The sequence below is a fragment of the Neltuma alba genome, unplaced genomic scaffold (genome assembly GCF_004799145.2).
Source record: "Neltuma alba isolate B1F8T4 unplaced genomic scaffold, ASM479914v2 tig00011424_pilon, whole genome shotgun sequence".
Lineage (NCBI taxonomy): Eukaryota > Viridiplantae > Streptophyta > Magnoliopsida > Fabales > Fabaceae > Neltuma > Neltuma alba.
Genome location: NW_021636108.1, coordinates 377,796 through 395,348, shown reverse-complemented (window position 1 = coordinate 395,348; position 17,553 = coordinate 377,796). Strand labels below are relative to the sequence as shown.

The 17,553-nt window shown below is 34.2% G+C and overlaps 3 protein-coding genes across 3 annotated transcripts; all 3 read right to left on the bottom strand.

Annotated features, from left to right (window-relative positions):
- Positions 1-685: 685 nt before the first annotated feature.
- On the bottom strand, positions 686-4,734 carry LOC114713399 (uncharacterized). Its single transcript, XM_028898029.1, has 2 exons — positions 4,393-4,734; positions 686-961 (listed from the first exon to the last, which is right to left on the bottom strand). The coding sequence occupies exons 1-2, from the start codon at positions 4,732-4,734 to the stop codon at positions 686-688; spliced, it is 618 nt and encodes a 205-aa protein (XP_028753862.1).
- Positions 4,735-7,745: 3,011 nt separating this feature from the next.
- LOC114713379 (NADH-cytochrome b5 reductase-like protein) lies at positions 7,746-13,844 on the bottom strand. The gene is made up of 13 exons (XM_028898010.1): positions 13,617-13,844; positions 12,951-12,993; positions 12,543-12,618; positions 11,823-11,882; positions 11,672-11,722; positions 10,875-10,929; positions 10,703-10,773; positions 10,565-10,616; positions 9,605-9,682; positions 9,054-9,143; positions 8,847-8,960; positions 8,277-8,345; positions 7,746-8,126 (listed from the first exon to the last, which is right to left on the bottom strand). The coding sequence occupies exons 1-13, from the start codon at positions 13,782-13,784 to the stop codon at positions 8,070-8,072; spliced, it is 984 nt and encodes a 327-aa protein (XP_028753843.1). The 5' UTR covers positions 13,785-13,844; the 3' UTR covers positions 7,746-8,069.
- A 551-nt stretch (positions 13,845-14,395) lies between these two features.
- LOC114713371 (nudix hydrolase 19, chloroplastic-like) lies at positions 14,396-17,317 on the bottom strand. Its single transcript, XM_028898003.1, has 6 exons — positions 16,634-17,317; positions 16,244-16,384; positions 16,059-16,163; positions 15,481-15,580; positions 15,095-15,187; positions 14,396-14,971 (listed from the first exon to the last, which is right to left on the bottom strand). Exons 1-6 carry the CDS (start codon positions 17,240-17,242, stop codon positions 14,664-14,666), a joined length of 1,356 nt encoding a protein of 451 aa, XP_028753836.1. The 5' UTR covers positions 17,243-17,317; the 3' UTR covers positions 14,396-14,663.
- Between the last annotated feature and the right edge of the window lie 236 nt (positions 17,318-17,553).

Sequence of the window (17,553 nt, the reverse complement as noted above, 5' to 3'; positions counted from 1 at the left end):
AGAGCTCTAAATTACCTGACGAGAATACCCAGAAGTTCCAAGATCGGCGGCCATAAGCTTCTTTTTAAAGCATCCCTCTCTGTGTTTATATGTCTAGACATATATATCCGCCCTTCACAGGTAAGCTCTTTTATGTCCTCTATTATATTGCGATATATAGCTTGTGGTATGGCTGCCTTCAGATTCCCAGTAGACTCTTGTACAAGAGAATAATATAAATCGTGATTTGGAGGGGCCAAAAATTATGTGTTTTCAAGTGGTTAAGAAGACTTGCTTATGAAACTTTCCACAAGTTTCTTGTCTGGTTTCCTCTTTTGGTCTTTTTCTGGGGATGAGGGTTTGGGGACTTGAGGTGATCCTTAGCCACAATTCCACTCAAAATTTGAAATGAAATTAAGAAACATGAAATAGTCCCAACTTCCAATGAAGCTTAGAATCAAGTACCATATAAGATCTACATGAGACTCTTTCTAAGCTTGAATTTTCAGTAAAGAAAGAGAATTTTACATGTAATATTCTACACAGCAACAAAAACATCACTTCTATTTTCTGTACAGTGGTTCAGCTCTTGAACAGCTTAGTACCATACCTGTTTGTGTGAAATTACTATAATCTATTTGGCAAAGCTCATGATTACTGGTTGAGCCTGATTAACAAGAAAAGCACCTTCTCAAGAAGACAAAACTTACAGATAACATATATGTTCTTCTTCAAAAACTTGAAATCTCTGATCAGCTGACAGATCGAAGTTGAAGAAGTAGGAGCTCCCTTCAGTCCAAAATCGCAGCAAGAACATCTCACTCACTGTTTTGGGCTGCAAGGAACTCCCATTTCTGCAACTTCCATAATTCTGATGCAGAGCCACAAACTGACGATATATATGAGGAAGAAAGAGATCCAGAAGATCAAGGAGTGCAAGTTCAGAGGGTAAATGAGACTCCTTTATATATATGAACTCTACCTGCTTTGGTTCAATTAATGGAAAAGCAAACTTAGGTTTACTAGACCTCATGCATCTACCCCTAAAAGTTAAACTAATCCTTACTGTGAGTATGTGAGTAGTGAGACCAACAAAGTGCTTCCTTTTTGACAATCTTTGCTTTACTTGTCCCTCAAGAGAGATGTTATAGCCATAAAGGGGAGTCCCTAGGCAGGATATATAAACAGGCATAACTGGAAAATGGTTCATGACTCACAACTACTAAAGTAGGACATAAATGCTGTGAAAGCAACATTTGATGAAATATGGTAGAAAATACAAAGGGAAACTGATATTTTACCAAGAGTGTATGAGCTAACAAGAATTAACAACACTCTTAGAAAGGAATATAAATTACAAAATGCATAGGTTTGGCATTTTGTTTTCTTGTTCTCTTCTTCTGTTTGTGGTAGCAAGTGGTTATGGCTTTGCCCAATTATTAATTCCTGCTGATGCTGTGGTCCCTCTTCTGCAGAAATGATATCTTAATAGTGAGTGAGGCTTTCTAGGATTCTGGAAATCTCTCTGATTTGATCATCAAAGTTAAATGCTCACTTCTGTTTCCCATCAGGGGAATAGAGATGGGATTGAATTCCTACCATGATTCCTTTTTCAAACCCAGTGATAGGGAATGCATGTATCTGTCAAAGAGAATTCAAAGTTCCCAGAAAAGCAGGTAGGTATTCGGCTACAGATAAGTAATAAAACTCTTAAGAAATTCATGTTTGGTATTTGAAAATTGAAATACACATTTATATAGGGGTATCCTATATAATGTGAGAAAGTTTCAATTTTTGAAAAGTGAGTGCTAGCTTCGTGCCTTGGATTTCCATTGGTTGAGGTAATTGCAGATTCAGTGAGTTTGATTCCCATGGAGCACTGTCTTTTTTATGAGTTAGTGAGTGGGATTTATTAGGTGTGGGAAGTTTTAACTTTTTCAAAGAAGGCCTTTCGTTTGTATTCCATGACTGCAAAATTCCGTCACGTACAGAATAACTTGAGAATTTGAATCTGTTTATCTTCATATAGCTTTTTGGCTTTTGAATCTCTGCCTTTCTCTTTGGACTAGGCTCTTGAGCTTAAACTCTATGTTGCCAATACTTGTCCAAGAATTTGCTTTTCAGGATATATGGCTTTTTTTGTTAACATTAGCAAATTAGCTTTACTAATTTTTTTAATTCAAAACTTAGTTATACAGCTATTATATTAAGAATCGGAGATAGTATTATATATAAATTTATGGGATACTATTTAATCATAGAGTAAAAATTACTATATCTAATTCTTAATTTAAAATTTAATTGACTAATTTTAGAAAATTGAGGGAATTAAATAAATTACTTAAAATATTATATTTATTATTTTTCTTCAAACTAATTTGTTTGATTTATAAATTAATATATAATTTAACAATACACATAATTATTTTAAAAAAATTATGTAATATATGCTATAATTAGATAATTCTTTAGCTACTTTAATTTTCTTAAATTTATTAACTAAGTCTTATATTGAGACCTAGAGGCATTACATTAAAATTAAAAATTAGTTCAAAATTGACAGAGGAGTACCAGTTGAACAATGACATTCTCTGATTTTGGTCCAAAAAGTACTGACATTCTCTGTGTTCAGATTGTTTTGTGTTTTTTTTTTTGGCCAGTTTGTATTCAGATTTCTTATGCTTGATCTTAATTACAAATTATATCCTTAATCACGCTCAACCTAAAAAGTATTTGGATAGAATAAAATACATAGTTTTAAAAGTAATTTTACAGTATATAAAGTAAACATGTGGATGAATTTATCTCGATTTACAGAAAAATATTTTTAAAAAACAATTTTCTTGATCTCCAAATACCCCCTTAATTAGCTTCCATTATATCTAAAAAGGTGTTTGATAACATTGAAAATACTTTAAAAAAATGCTTCTATGCAAACCGAGATAAATTTTTTTTTTTCATATACTTAGTTTATTTATCATAAAATCATGATTTCATTTTCATCTCAACACAGGTGAAGAAATCCAAAGCCATGTTAGTTTTTTGTGCTGATCTCTTTTTCATATTCGGATATCCCCATCGCTAATGACTAATTCCATTAATTTATGGAATCTGGAAATATTGGACCTAAAATTAGATATCCCGGCAACTAATTTTCTTGTTCGTACTAATCCATTAATTAAACGTCCCTAATATACGCCACCATCTTTCTTTGCCAAACCCTTTCTTTTTGGATTTTTTTGGGTCAAATCTTCCTTTTTGAATTTGAGGGCCCAGAAATGCTCCAAATCACAATGTGTCGTTTAAAGGTTAGTCTAATTAATTAGTTAATGAGTTCACTCATGCAATTATGAGTTCAAATCTTATTGGCAATATCGTGACTTATTAATGGATGATCTGTAAGTACCTTTTTATCCTAAATTTAGTGAATTTCGGAACTTAACTCACCCAATTTTTAAAAAAAAAATTCAAAAAAGAAAATCAAGAGGACTGGAGAGAAAATTCTCTAGAAGTAGACATGAAAAAAAAAAAACAATACCTGTAAGTTAGGACTACTTCTGGTTCTTAATATAATAGTTAGTTGACTAATTTGAGTAAATTAAAAAAATTACTTAAGTTAATTATTTGTAATAAATATGTGTTGTCTTTCCTAAAATATTCTTACTAATCAAATATATTGGCTAGAACTATTATTATTACAAGGATTATTTTGAAAAGAATAAGTAAATATGAGAGACAATATGAATTGAGGTATTATATTTAAGATTAAAATAAAACTCAAACGAGATCTTATATTAAGGACTGGAGATTATATATTTTATATGAAAATTTGTTTAAATTTCGATGTCAAACCATTAAAAAAAATTAAATGAAAAATTACTCACATTTTGGATTGGCATGACGAACAGTTCCTCATTTATAGTAGTATATCACACAATGTCCCGTTCATCACGCTCAGTTGCTCAATTAGAATAAAACTATAAAGTATAAGCAAAGTGATGGCCTATGAGGCTAATGACAGAAGCAATTAGACAAAAATTAAAGGAAGATATAAAAAATTAATTTGTAGGTAGCTATAATTTATTTCAATTTTGAATTAAGTTCTTATAACTTATTTTGTTCAAATTGGACTATTATAATTTGGTCTGTTATAGTCATTCATCTTTGCGTGTAAAAATCATTAATTTTAATTTATAAAATTTCACGAATGTTACACGATTTAAAATTGAGATAAGTTATAAAGATTTTCAAGTACTTACAGGATAATTTTCCAACGTAAAGATCAGACACATGAAACGAAAAGGTATTGACAACATGCACATATCACCAAGCAATCTAGCAAGACACTTCAAAAGTGAAATTAAAAGGGAAAAAAATTGAACATCACCTACGTTTCTTAGACTTAAAATATACATGCTGGGTAGTAACTACAGGGAAGCAAAAGAATCCGCAGGTTGATAGCTTAGGAGAAGGAGGATCCCTGGACGGTGGCGCAACCTTGACCTTCCGGTAGTATATGGTTTCTCCGGTGGATTGGCTCCGGCGAACCAAATCCGCGGTGGCTCCAACACTTCTGGACTGCCTTAGATTTCTGGGTTCCACCACTTTTTGATGTTCATCATCGCCTCCATGATTAGCATTTGGTTGATGATTAGTGTCTCTAATAAACTCATCAGACACAGATTTGTTATTCCATACCATTCCCGAAGAGCCTGATCTTCTGTAGGATGTCACTGACCTCTTCAGCTCAGCCATTTTTCTGGGTTGAACTTGATATATGGTTGAAGGGTGATTCTAAAAAGGCCTTTTGGATCGTTTGGTTTTGTGAATGAGAAAGCGGCTTCACATAAATATAATTTACAAAAGGAATAAGAAATATAGGAAGGCAATTAATGGGGGAATTTATTGTGGGATTTTGGTGGGATAAATGCTGCAGATTCTTTGCAAATAAAGTGAAATGAAGTTATACTGGGAACTCATTAAATGACTGCTTTTAGGATGTGATGGGATTCAATGTCACTGTATTTAATTAGTTTTGTTTTTTATGAATTGATTCTTCGTATGAATTTTAGTGCTGAAATGTATATACATGAACCAGCCTTATTTGCGTTCAATGCAAATGAGGTACTCCTCGTTGTATTTGATGAATGTTGATCTGATAAGATTTCGACCATTTAACTCTGACTTAAATGGTACTAGGTTTATGATTTTTAAATAATAAATTTATTTGTGGTGAAAAAAATAATGAGAAGATTTTTTACTTTCAATTTTGTACCTATAGAAATAAATTAATTAAATTTAAACCATCGAATCTTAATGTTGAGGGTATATAAAAAATTCTAGGAAGTTCCTTCTTATTTTAAATACAATGCATAGACTAGTTTCCTGTATCTATCTCATTTATTAAAAAATTTTTCCCATGTCCTTCATTAAATATAAATTTATACTATGAGTGTTATCAAATGTTTGATAAAAATTCAAAATTAATTCGGGCATTTTGTAAAAAAGATTACACTTTTTGACATACTTGTGAAAATAATACTAGTTTTAACTAATTTTTTGGTCTTCATAAATCAGATATTTTTTATTATATGAACAAACCGAAATTATACCCAATCTCAAACGTGAGGTGATAATTTCACCAAAAGTTGGAGCAGTTATACCAAGGTTAATATTACCTCTGATACTAATTATAAAATTTTATTTGTACACTATAAATAAGGTTTTATAATTAAAACTGTAGGATTTCAACTGGCTTAAAATGATGTCATTTTTAGGGTCAAGTTAGCAACTTTCACTGTTATTATATTGAAAAGTGGGGCTCAGCCCTCCAAAAAACTTATTAAAAAAAAAAATGAAGTGGGGCAGAATCGCAAAGCAATATTGGAATTGGGAATTAGTAGTCTCATTCTGGTCAATTTACGTTAGGCTTTCTCAGTAGTTTAAGTTTGATTCATTAATTTTTTTTAAAAAAGTATAGTTTTAACCTTTTAATCATAAAATTTTTAGTTTTTTTTTTGTAATAATCTTGAAACTTAAATTTAATGTATAAATATTTAAAAATATTTTATTGACATTTGAGATTTTCATGTCATTATTTTCTTTTTCTTTTTTTTTATCGATTTTAGCCTTACAAGATTAAAAATATACTCTCCTTTCTTTACTTAAAGAATCAAAATGAAACATTATATAAAGTTAAAAAAATCTACAAGTATATTTTTGTTGTTTTTTATTATCTTATTTTCTCGTTGTTTACTTGCTCTTGTATTAAAAAGTAGTCTTTTTTTTTTTGCCAAAAAAATTTGCTGTCAAAGATTACTATTTTGGTCTTATTTATAAGTCACTTTTAACATATTTTACACAGATAAAAAAATAAATGTCATTAATTCTTATTTAAAATTTAACAGCTTTGTAATTTTATCATTATTTAATATACATTATAACTTATATAACTAAAGTCAATACAATAATAAATAAAAGATAAAATTGTACATTCATATAAAAATTTCTCTTAATATCCTATAAATAAGACTAAAAATATCTTCTCTTTGTTTTATAAATAAAACCGGACGAGTATATACTAGTATATAACGGTGCTGCTTATTTGGTGAAATGAAAAATAAAATGAGAATTATTATATCTTATATTCCAATTTTAATAATAGTAATGTTATTAATACTAGTTACTTTACTTTAGTATGAGTAGCAACATACAAAAGGATCCCATGTGATAAATATCATTCCGACGTGGAAAGCACAACAACAAAAAATGAAAAAAAATATTATCCCAGGCCACGTGGAGCGAGCTAGACACTTCCGCCACAGCATGCGAATAGGATAGTCTTGTTAACATTTGTTTTTGTATTTGTAACCGGCTTTGTACTTTATTATTTTAATAAAGCATCCCCTTTTCACTCGAAAAAAAAAAAGAGCACAACAACAAAAAATGAAAAAAAGGAAATGCTACGGGGCCTGCACGCACACAGAGTGTGAATGTGTGATACCGCTTCCACACATCTGGATGTCAATAATAATTTTTGGGCAGCGCCTCTTTGTTCAGCTGATTAGAATAGATTAGAATAGACATCCGAATTTCGAAACTGAGGCTGCTAATCCTTACTATAAATTTCAAATAATTAATTTATCAGTTATAAATAATAAATAATTAGTTAAAAAAATAATGAATATGTTAGAAGTATATTTTTGTTACCAAATATGTTCTTATAATGAATGAGAAAAAAGATTAAAAAATACGATAAGAGAGAAATAATTAAAGATTACATTAAAAAAATACAGGAGAGAGTAATTTTAAGTAAATTAAGTCACTTGTTTTCGATTTGAAAGCCTAATAAAGGTGCACATGTAATTGACCCTCCCTTAATATGACTGCTGGCCATGGCCAATAAAAAGAATTATTCCATAAAAATAATTTAAAACCAAGCTATGAAAAACAGTTTCATGTTTTTATTAAAAATAATTAAGGTATAAATCTACATATGAAGTATTTGTAAATGCAAACCATAATATTCAATTAGGTGCAAAAATGCACAGCCATTTATTTAAGCAAACATACTGTTACGTTTTAATGGTAAAACCCATGTCCGCTTATGCTTTAAGTTAACAAACATTTGCTTAAATTAACAATTATGACATTTTTGCACACTTTTGTAATGCACTTTTGCACCCAGTTGAACATTACAATACCAAGTGCACATTTGCACATATTTCATGAGTAGATTCACATTTTAACTATTAGAAGTATACTAGAAACTGCATCTAAAATTTCTTGAAAAACAGATGTTTCAAGAGTGGGTGGGGAGAGTAAGTTAAGCCCAGGAGGGAATATCTTTTATTGACAGCCACATGCTCAGGCCATGAACAACCGAATGGCCAACTACAAAAATTTTCAGAATTCAAAAAAGCCACTTCAGAACAATCATCATCATCATTTCTCTATCTATGGTATGCAGTTCAGGACTTATTCCATGTTTGAATTCATCCGCAGCCAGCTGTTTTTGTTAAGAAAATCACTTCATTCTACAAATTCTGTACCCACAGGTGCTCAGATCAGATGCTACAATCTCATATTTCTCAAAATTTGTAAACCATTTGCTCAGTGTATCCAAGCTCTTTGAGTATGCCAGAAACCTGCAGACAATCATCCATAAAGAGCACTAACTTAGATCTGGATTTTTGTGCCAATGACAAGCTACCCCAGTGGCACCACCAGTTGCTACGCTTGGATGAAGTCCCAAAAAAACTTAGATCCAGGACAACTAAAACGTGACAGTTTTATACCTCTCCTTGTGTCCAGTCTTTAGCCTTTTCGCCAGATACATGTTGCATCATGCCTGGGGGTCCACACACCTGATACATGCAGGAATAGGTCACATTAGTCGAAAATCTTTGAAACCACAACAATTCTAATGATAGCTTTTCCAAATAACAACAATAAATCAATGCCCGACCAGGAAATAGAATAACTGTAACTCATGTAAGAAAAGCATAACTTAATGATGTCCCAGAAAGATTCAAATAATCTCAAATCGTGTAATAAGTCGACGATTATCCTAAATCTTTAGGTGGCGATCAAGATTAGCTGCATAAGCCTTCTGAAGCTTGGAAAGCAGTATATTTGTCATGGCCCCTCAATTGGCTTTGAAGGGGCTCATAACAGGTCAACCAGAAGTTCCAGACATTCCATAGTAGGGATAGTTAAATATGCTCTAAACAATAAATATAAAAGAAAACATATTTTAATATCCTTGGAGATTCACATTGTTTCAATGTATGAAGAAAGGAACCAAAGCAAGTGCCAGATCTTATTTAGAATCTTTTTATGGATATGTTCATAACAGCTAAACTTACAAGGATAAGAGTATCATCGCCAGGAGCAGGTAAGCCTTTCTCAGCCATGTCCTCTGATATGTAACCTACGCCACCTCTCCAATTCTTCGTTGGATGATCTACAGTGTAGAATACCTGTAAATTTTGTCAACAAGATTACATTAATCCGATGATCAATGAGATTTGACTTTGGAGCATAAATAATTACTAGTTAGGAAATAACATTACCTTTAAGTTAGGATGGCTAGCTGCTAAAACATCAAGCTTTTGTTTGAGGAGGATGTCATCTGGAGAGATATTAGCATACAGCAATGATATCTGTAAAGGTAAAAGGCCACCATAAGTTCTGATTTTCTCACGTTTGTTAGATATAACAAAAGCAAAGAACTTGGCATGAAGAAAATGACCCAAAAGGAATATGGAAAATACGAGTCAATTTTCCAAAAAAGATTCAGAAAACTAAAATCTTTATCATAAAATATTTACTTCGCTAGAGACTACGAATATCGGTTAAATTTGTCTACAGGAGGCCCCAGAATGTGCTTATATTTTGGCTACAGTATCTCATAATTTGCCTTGAAATTTCTGGTCCTTTGACCAACGACCACCTTGCTGATGCCCTAAGACATATGTAACTGATGTACTGATATCGCTTTATAATTTATTTTTTTTAAATGATGTTTAGTTCCCAATCTAACTTCAGAAAATATTTGGGAAAAGCAGGCTGCATATCATATGGAAAGATGGAGTATGCGCAAATAAAGAGACCCATAACCTACCTGAGTTTTGTCGTCAGGATTCTTCAATATAGCTTCAATTACCTGAAGCATTGGAGTAATTCCTGTGCCTCCAGCAATCTGAGTGGCACAATAAAAAGCGGATTAATAAAGACCAAGTATGCATAGCTTGAGAATGTGTCATTGTCACCGGCTAGTATGGTTAAAATTCTATAATCAAATGCCAATCAACAAAAGAATGAGTAAATAGAAACAACAAAGTGCATTTTCGCCCCACAGGAAGGGGGGGGGGAGTGGAGGCCCCAGACATAGATAAGAGAATTGGATTATTGGAACAATAATAATTTTTAATGATGCATGTTGCAACGTTTAGAAAAGGGTTCTGGAAATTTGTGCACTGCAATATTGCAATGCCTTGTTCATATCATTATAAATTCTAAAATATCAAACAGTGCCCAAATAAAACAATAATGAACACCTTAATTCATTTTACCCCGTAATAATCCAAAAAACACAATTGTATCAAGCATTAATATATTACTCCTCACATACCACCCAGTCAAGCTAGTGATTTCATTTCACGTTCTTTCTCTAATTTAGTACGTAGTGAGGACAAGGAACAACAGTGGCAGGCAATTTTCATTGAAGAAACTTTACAAGTAGCATTCTACACCTTAGTTATTTGCATAATGACGAAGAAAATCATATCCTTCTTTAAAGAAAAGGGTTTAAGAAAATAAGAGGTGCAATGATTCGAGCTACAACATAGTGGCCATAGCATGCCATTCGAATTTAGACAGATCATAATTGTTGCATGGCAAGCACTGCACCGCATGCCATGACCTGCCACTAACAAGTACGAGTTGGACCCTCCACCAGATTCACAAACATGAAAAAAAAAAAAAAAACACTGCTGACTAATCTAAATCATGATAATCGATAGTTCAATTCTGAACCCCAGATTTCATCACCGCCAACGAATGCCATAATCAAGAGACTTACCATGCCAATATGCTTCTTCATGTTGGGCGTATATCGGAGCTTTTCAATGGGCCTGGAAAAAGCGATAACATTCACATATAAAGTTAAAGGCAGGAGAAGTATTCAGTCGATCTTTTAAGGCTCTTGCAAATGATATACCCTTTCACTTCAACCACATCGCCTGGTTTCAGGCTTGCAAAATGCTGACTCATTTTTCCTTCAGGGTACACCTGCAACAATTTGAAATATAAAGCATTCAAGCAGCTCTCTTAGTTGCGGACTATAATAAATAATAAGACATGAACTGTAACTCCCCTAATGAGTGACATACCTTGATCAACAAATCAAAGTATCCCTTAGATTCTGGATCTGATATAGGAGTATACCTGGAGTTTGAAACATAAATACCTTCTTAAATCAACCTCTATGAAAGGCCAATGACTAGCAAAGAAATTAAAGTATCTAAAACATGACATCCAAATTAAGAGCAAACTTTAGTACTTTATTCTTCTCAAACTTCTACTTCCATCCTTTCCCTCAACCAAATTAGACTATTACTGATTATGATAAAAAAAAAAAAAAAATTCCCTACATTGACATAGACTAAAATCAATTTTAGATTACATTGGAGCAACTAATTATAACAAGAATATTCCACCTTAGAAGGATACAAAATGAAAGAAAAGTAAAAATAAGTCATGCGTTGACTGTAAATCATAATAGCAAAGCTTCTTGTACTTTCTAGTTTGGTGCTTCCGTATTTGCCGACTGTGCCAGAGTTAACATCATGGAGAACTCTGCTCCTTGCTTTCTTACTTTCAGACGTTTTAACACCATCATATTACCCCCAAGTGCACCAAAAAGAATATAAAGAAAAAAGTGCCAACATACAACTAGCTCTCGTAATAAAAGGATAAAACCTTTACAGTCTACAAGGCAATACGTTACAAAGCATATTTATTGCTGTTCTATTTTCTGGTGCTAGTATAAGGCAAATCTTTGTTACATTCTGACAAGATAGTGTAAGGGGATGTGGTAATGGTGTAAAAATACACAGTTCAAAAATTAATTTTACGCTACAAGATTCAAAGAAGGACAATGAAATAATCACTTAGCAAAAACACTTACGGACGAATGACATATTTTGGTTTTCCTTCAGCATCTGGTCCCAATGGAGCCCTGCAATTTCAGGGATGATTTGAGGGCACAACACAGTGAAACATATTTTAAAATTCTACATTATATCGTAAAACCACATGAATTATAAACAGTAATAAACCGTGTAAGAATGCAAGAGGCAACATCCAAACCCAGCTTCTTATGGGGATCAAATGTAAACCTGAAATACAGAGGGGAGAGATGTTACGCTGAAATGAAAGGCAGGCAGCAGAATCACACGTAGAGAGGCATTTACATACATGAAAGTAATAGAATTATGAAAAAGCTTGCTTTCAATTTGCTATTTATAGCATACAATTCATAATAAAATCCAACATTGATTAATGATAAACAAATTAGTTATCCTCATACGGTCATACAGAATTACTGAGGAGCAACTAAAATAACAAAAATCTACAAAAGAAGTGTGATATGGACCAACGCTTCATGTTAACAGCATGTATAATGCTAAAAAGATTATGCTCAAGTTATATATTTTAGGCCTTTGCGTTTGCAATTTAGATTGAAATATTTTCCCTAATTACTTCTCTCAGGGAAATACTGATTTATATCCAACTTTCTCCAGAAAGACTGAACATCAACTTAAGCTGCATGTCATAAAGGATATGGTGACTCATCTGACCGACTGGATACAAGGAGGCACATTTCATATGGCTTACATCCTTTTAATTGAAAAGTGAGTGACACGAGTCAACAAAATCAGAGGAAATTAAAAAAAAAAAAAAGAGGCATCACCCTGAAAAATCAGATAGTGATCAATACATTTAACATCATTGACAAAAAAAAAATTCATAATTTGTGTTTGTCCTATACAGTATACCTGAATAACTTGGAATTGTGACTAACCCTGGCAGTGTCTTGCAACTTAAATTCGATCCATTTATCAGGAACCAAAGCTGAAATGATTAGAAGAAATCCTCAATCTTCCTAATGAAACACTTGAAATAAAACAAACTCAACTAACATGTGCCATAAACTAAGAACAATCATATAAAAAAGAGAAATATCTTTGTCACCATATTTGATTCAGAAACAAGCAGTTCCCACAATGTTTCTTGAGAATTGACTTTAGGACTCTAACTCCATGAATCATTATAATGATAAGTAATAACAATAAATAGTTCTTGTAGTAAATTTGTACCGATGATGGAAAGTGACAAATAATTATGTTCACCTACGCGGGTGCTTGAATGATACATGTTCACCTACAGAGGAACAGGATACTCACCAATATTTTGACTTTTCTCTTCTTTTATTTCATCCAAGTGAACCTACAGATGGACATGGCTTGAGTATTCTGGTCAGACAAGAACCGATACTAGAACAAAAAATTCAAATAAAATACTGCAAACAAGGGGCAGTTATTTCAGACAAACTACAAATTCAAGATGAAAAAAAAAATTCTGTTGCTGTCATTCAAAATATTTGGACCAAATATTAAGCATACATTTTTCATGACTATTAGACAACATTGTTCCAACTAATTAAATTCATCTCATTACCAGCACAATCCTAATCACATATGACATTACGGTTATCTTCCCGGAGTTTCTTTTTCCGTCATTTCGTTCTTGCCATATATCCCTCGGACATGGGGGACACTTGTTTTCATCCATCGAATGATCGTCCCAAGAGGTACGAGTGCAACAAACTACTTCAGATATGATAAGCTCTCTTCCGAGCCGCCAAGTCGCCAACAATCCGAAAATATACACCAAAAATAAGCAAGCGCAATTTCATCCATAGAAAACAACTCAAACCATGAGAATGACAATTTAAGTCGCATAATATATTTCACATTACACAGCAGCAAATCAGCTAGCAAGCAACTGCTGCACATCGCATTAGCGATCAGATGAGAAAAACAAAAGGGCAGGACATCATAAGAAATTACCAGGTTGGGTGAGGAATAATAGTACAAGTAGGAGAATCCACCGGTGATCGCCGCAACTGCACCAAAAGGAACCCGAAACTCACTATGACTGGATTTGGAATGGCCACCAAGAACATTGGTCAATGAAATCGGAGTGGCTCTTGCCAGCCTTCGGAAGAAAGCCGCCATTTTCAGTTTGCTGAGGCAAGAAACGAATCAGTGGAAAGAGGGCTCTAGCTCAAGACTCCAACTTTAGGGGACGCCAACTGTCTAAACAAGAAGAAGGGCCTCCCTTGTTTGGGGCGTTTGTTTGGGAAATGTCACTGTGCGTTGAATCTATTCGAGAATGTGATGGACGATGGGTCACATGTTTGGGTGATGCGATATTGGGCCAAGTCAAAGTGTATACCATTTCAATGGAGGAACTCTTGCAACCTGTCGCCCCATTGCGTAGTGTGAACGGACATGTCTTGATTTTCAGAATTTAGCCCAACTGGTGTTATTTCAGGATCTTGAACAATGAATAGCTGGTATTTAATGGAATATTTGGTTGGACAAAATTTTAAGTATAATTTTTAATTTTTAATAATAACATGACATGTAAATACTTTTGTAAGTCGTTGGCCAAAAAAAAAAAAGTAAATACTTTTGTAAGTTTAATTGCATCTTGTCCATCATAGAAACTGTGCAGTAAGGCTACACTGTAATGACTTATTTATTTGTTCTATAACTAATTCATTATTATTTAGATTGTATTTAAATCAAGAGGGACGTTTACATTGAAATTGAGACCAACAAGATGGCCAAGAAAAAGAAGAATAATAAATTAAGGAAAGAAACCATAGCAGTATAGTATCTCCATTATAAAATGACGATCTCTAGTTGTTGACTTTGTTGTCTCAGGGCATACCACTCGCCCTTATCACTTATCAGTACTAAATCTCAGGTTCAATCCCATATGTGATCTCTTGTAATTAAAAAAAAAATTACGATCTCTAGCTGAGAAGATGGTAAAGCAGAATGCAGAGTGTAACAAAATCTTTACAACAAATTGAAGAGAAGATATAACTAACGAATTTCAGCCAGTTCCACAAATTTTAGAGGAACCAGTAGGTTGTTGTCAACCGCAAGGAATACCAAAAGGTACATTTGGAAGGCCCAAGAGGAAATCAGACGATGGGCTATTGCATGAGGTCCTGGGACAAACATGGAAGCAAGTTCACCACTTTCTACGTTAAACCCTGCAGTTAAGCTCTGACTTTTTTCCACCCCCTTGCACATTTGTTCAACCTTTGACGCCGCAGTTCTTTGGGCTTTCTTGTACTCTGCCGCTGTCAATGCTTTTCTCACAGCTTCTCTACTGTACCACTGAGCATCTACCCATGCAAGTTGCAGATCCCATAATGGGGACAAAGAAAGAAAGAAAAACACTTGGTAAGATTGATACTGGGTAAGATTTCGACAGAGTTAATTGAAGAACTTAATAATGCACAAGGTACCTTCTAACTCTTTCTTGTCCACATTGATGTCAAGGGATTTTGCATATGCAAAGAATCCAACCATCAGCTGGCATGGCATGCTACTTGGTCCAACTAGGAACAAAGCCAATGCAGAATACATTATTAATTGACAGAAATAGGGAGAAACATATAATTTTAATTTTCTTAAGAAATGTACAAATAAGAGTATGCATAGTCATCCATTGTAACAGATTAAAAAATTGCTACTCTCACAGAGTCTCGGGCATTTTCAAGAAATTATCCAACCAGACAGGCTCCCAGTGACAGAAAGAAGAAAGAGTATCTCCCATCCCCACCCTTCGGCATGACAGAAACATCAAAGTTTGGAGTTAAATTAACTGCAAGACATGCAACTTAAGTAATACCAGGCCATGGCTGAGAGCTGTGATATACAACCTCTCCCACTTCAATGCCTGTTTCTTCCCATGTTTCTCTTCTCACGGCCTCCTCCAAACTTTCTCCAGGCTAAAATGCAACAAGAGGATATAGGCTTACAAATGTTGCCCCAAAAAAACAGGATTAGAACTGAAACAACTAGGAAATTATCCATGCATACAATTGATCCTCAAGCCAATGTAACCTGTTTTTAGTGACATCGCTTTTTCCTTCTTAGGAGAATATTGAACTTTCGACAGTTCAAAACCTAAAGTTTTTTGGTCAATCTGCACCCACAATGCTTACCAATTTAAAAAATGAAAAGAAATCCTAGAATTTCAGACGTTACAGAACAGAACTTCCTTAAATCTCAGACAGGAGACTGTCCTTTTTAATTTTTTGTTTTAATTATGGCCGTTTACAATGCCATTTGCTATTGTTGCACAGAAACTCCAATGATTTTACCTTCTATTTGGTCGGTTTAGATTTATAAATAAGAATAAGATATTGGTTAATCTTATAACATAAGACTTTGAATAATAGTCTGTAAGTTGATGAAGGCATCCACCTCTATGAAACCGGCTAAGCAGCTCCACATTCTTGGAACAAAACTTGATTTTCGACCCAAAAGGATGCAGTCATTCTCTCGGTCAATGACTAACATAATGACCACCTACATAAGATCACATGACCAGTGAAATCAGCAAAACACTCACCTCTATTGATTAATCACCACTTAGAACAATAGCAAACCGGGTCAACTCGTGGATATATTCTCTTTCCGCATGATTCGTTAGAACATTGCTTTCGCCTCCCAGCTTCTATAGTAACTGTTTTCTCTCCACAGTGTCCACAAAATTGAGATATATTATGCCATTCCAGCAGTGCCCTGGCCTGGACAAACCCATTAATTAGGGAGACGCCGACCACTACATGTTTCATGGACTAAAGTATGATAAAAATTGACAACGAAGAAAGCTATATAATTACAAGCCGCCTTTTTACGTGTTTAATATGCAAAACCAAGGAATCAGAGAATTCCACAAAGTGTGCAACTTCTAATCGTTTTTGGACTTAAAAAAAGATTATAATCACGTCTGATTTACTAATTATTGGAAAAGGGATGGAAAGAGCGTAACTTACATGACCAGCAATAGCCAAGTTTCCCATCGCTTGCAAGTCCGACCAATCGGAAGCAACCATGAGTGATCTCAACTCCACGAAACAGAAGTTCTTGCTTCCTAATTCAGCCAACAAGCCCCGCTCAGAAGAAACATCAATTGCCCAGTAAACGACATCGTCCTCTAAACACGAGCCCGCGTATACCAACGAGTCTCCACTCAATTGTCCACCAGAAGTTTCCAAGAGCACCTTGAGATCCCCCAAATTGACCCAACCCACATGCCAAATCTGCTGGGAATCCACGGAGTGAGCCGCCGAAGAAGAGGCTAAGGGTCTCCCATTTCTGAAAGGCAAGACCTTGAAACGTGGGGTGGATGAAGATTGAGTGGACACTGAAAGTTGAAATTTCAGGGATTCAAGAGCTGCGGTGGGTGAAAAGAGGTCGCTACGGTTGGAGGATCTGGATAATGGTGTATTGTCACTGTAGGCAGGAGTGTGCGAGTTGATGGACATGATGCCAAGGGAAGCCTTGTGTGATGAGAAAGCTCTGGATAGAGTAGTAGTATGAAGTGAAGTGGGAATTATGGAAGAGATGGTAGAGGATGAAGGCAATGGAAGAAGCTTTATCATCTTCTTGCATTGAGGCCTGTATTGAAGGAGGAAGAATGGAAGGTAACGGCCAGTGCCAGGGGTCGCTGAAGAATTATGTCATGAGTTAAGAGCGCCGATGACGACTTCATCGCTCACCTTCCTAATTGAGAACCTTGGCATTGGAACCGAAAAATCTTTCTATTGTCTTTTTTTTTTCCTCAAATTAAACCACAATCTCCTTTCAAATTTAAAAATCAAACGGGGATGGAAATAAAATTCGATAATGCCATTGGGTTCAGTTCACTGGACAACCGTTCAGTTTCTTCATATTCAATCATCAACATTTATAG

Bases quoted from the DNA above. Each gene is read 5' to 3' on its own strand.
- LOC114713399 (XM_028898029.1), bottom strand. From the start codon at position 4,734: ATGGCTGAGCTGAAGAGGTCAGTGACATCCTACAGAAGATCAGGCTCT. The intron at 962-4,392 runs GTATATTTTAAG...GAACCAAAGCAG, and splicing joins CTGTAGTTACTACCCAGCAT to GTAGAGTTCATATATATAAA.
- LOC114713379 (XM_028898010.1), bottom strand. From the start codon at position 13,784: ATGGCGGCTTTCTTCCGAAGGCTGGCAAGAGCCACTCCGATTTCATTG. The intron at 10,774-10,874 runs GTATGTCACTCA...AAATTGTTGCAG, and splicing joins ACTTTGATTTGTTGATCAAG to GTGTACCCTGAAGGAAAAAT. The intron at 9,144-9,604 runs GTAGGTTATGGG...TTACCTTTACAG, and splicing joins ATCCTGACGACAAAACTCAG to ATATCATTGCTGTATGCTAA.
- LOC114713371 (XM_028898003.1), bottom strand. From the start codon at position 17,242: ATGATAAAGCTTCTTCCATTGCCTTCATCCTCTACCATCTCTTCCATA. The intron at 15,188-15,480 runs GTATTACTTAAG...CTTTGTTCCTAG, and splicing joins CAGCTCTCAGCCATGGCCTG to TTGGACCAAGTAGCATGCCA. The intron at 14,972-15,094 runs GTACCTTGTGCA...TTGCATGGGTAG, and splicing joins GGACAAGAAAGAGTTAGAAG to ATGCTCAGTGGTACAGTAGA.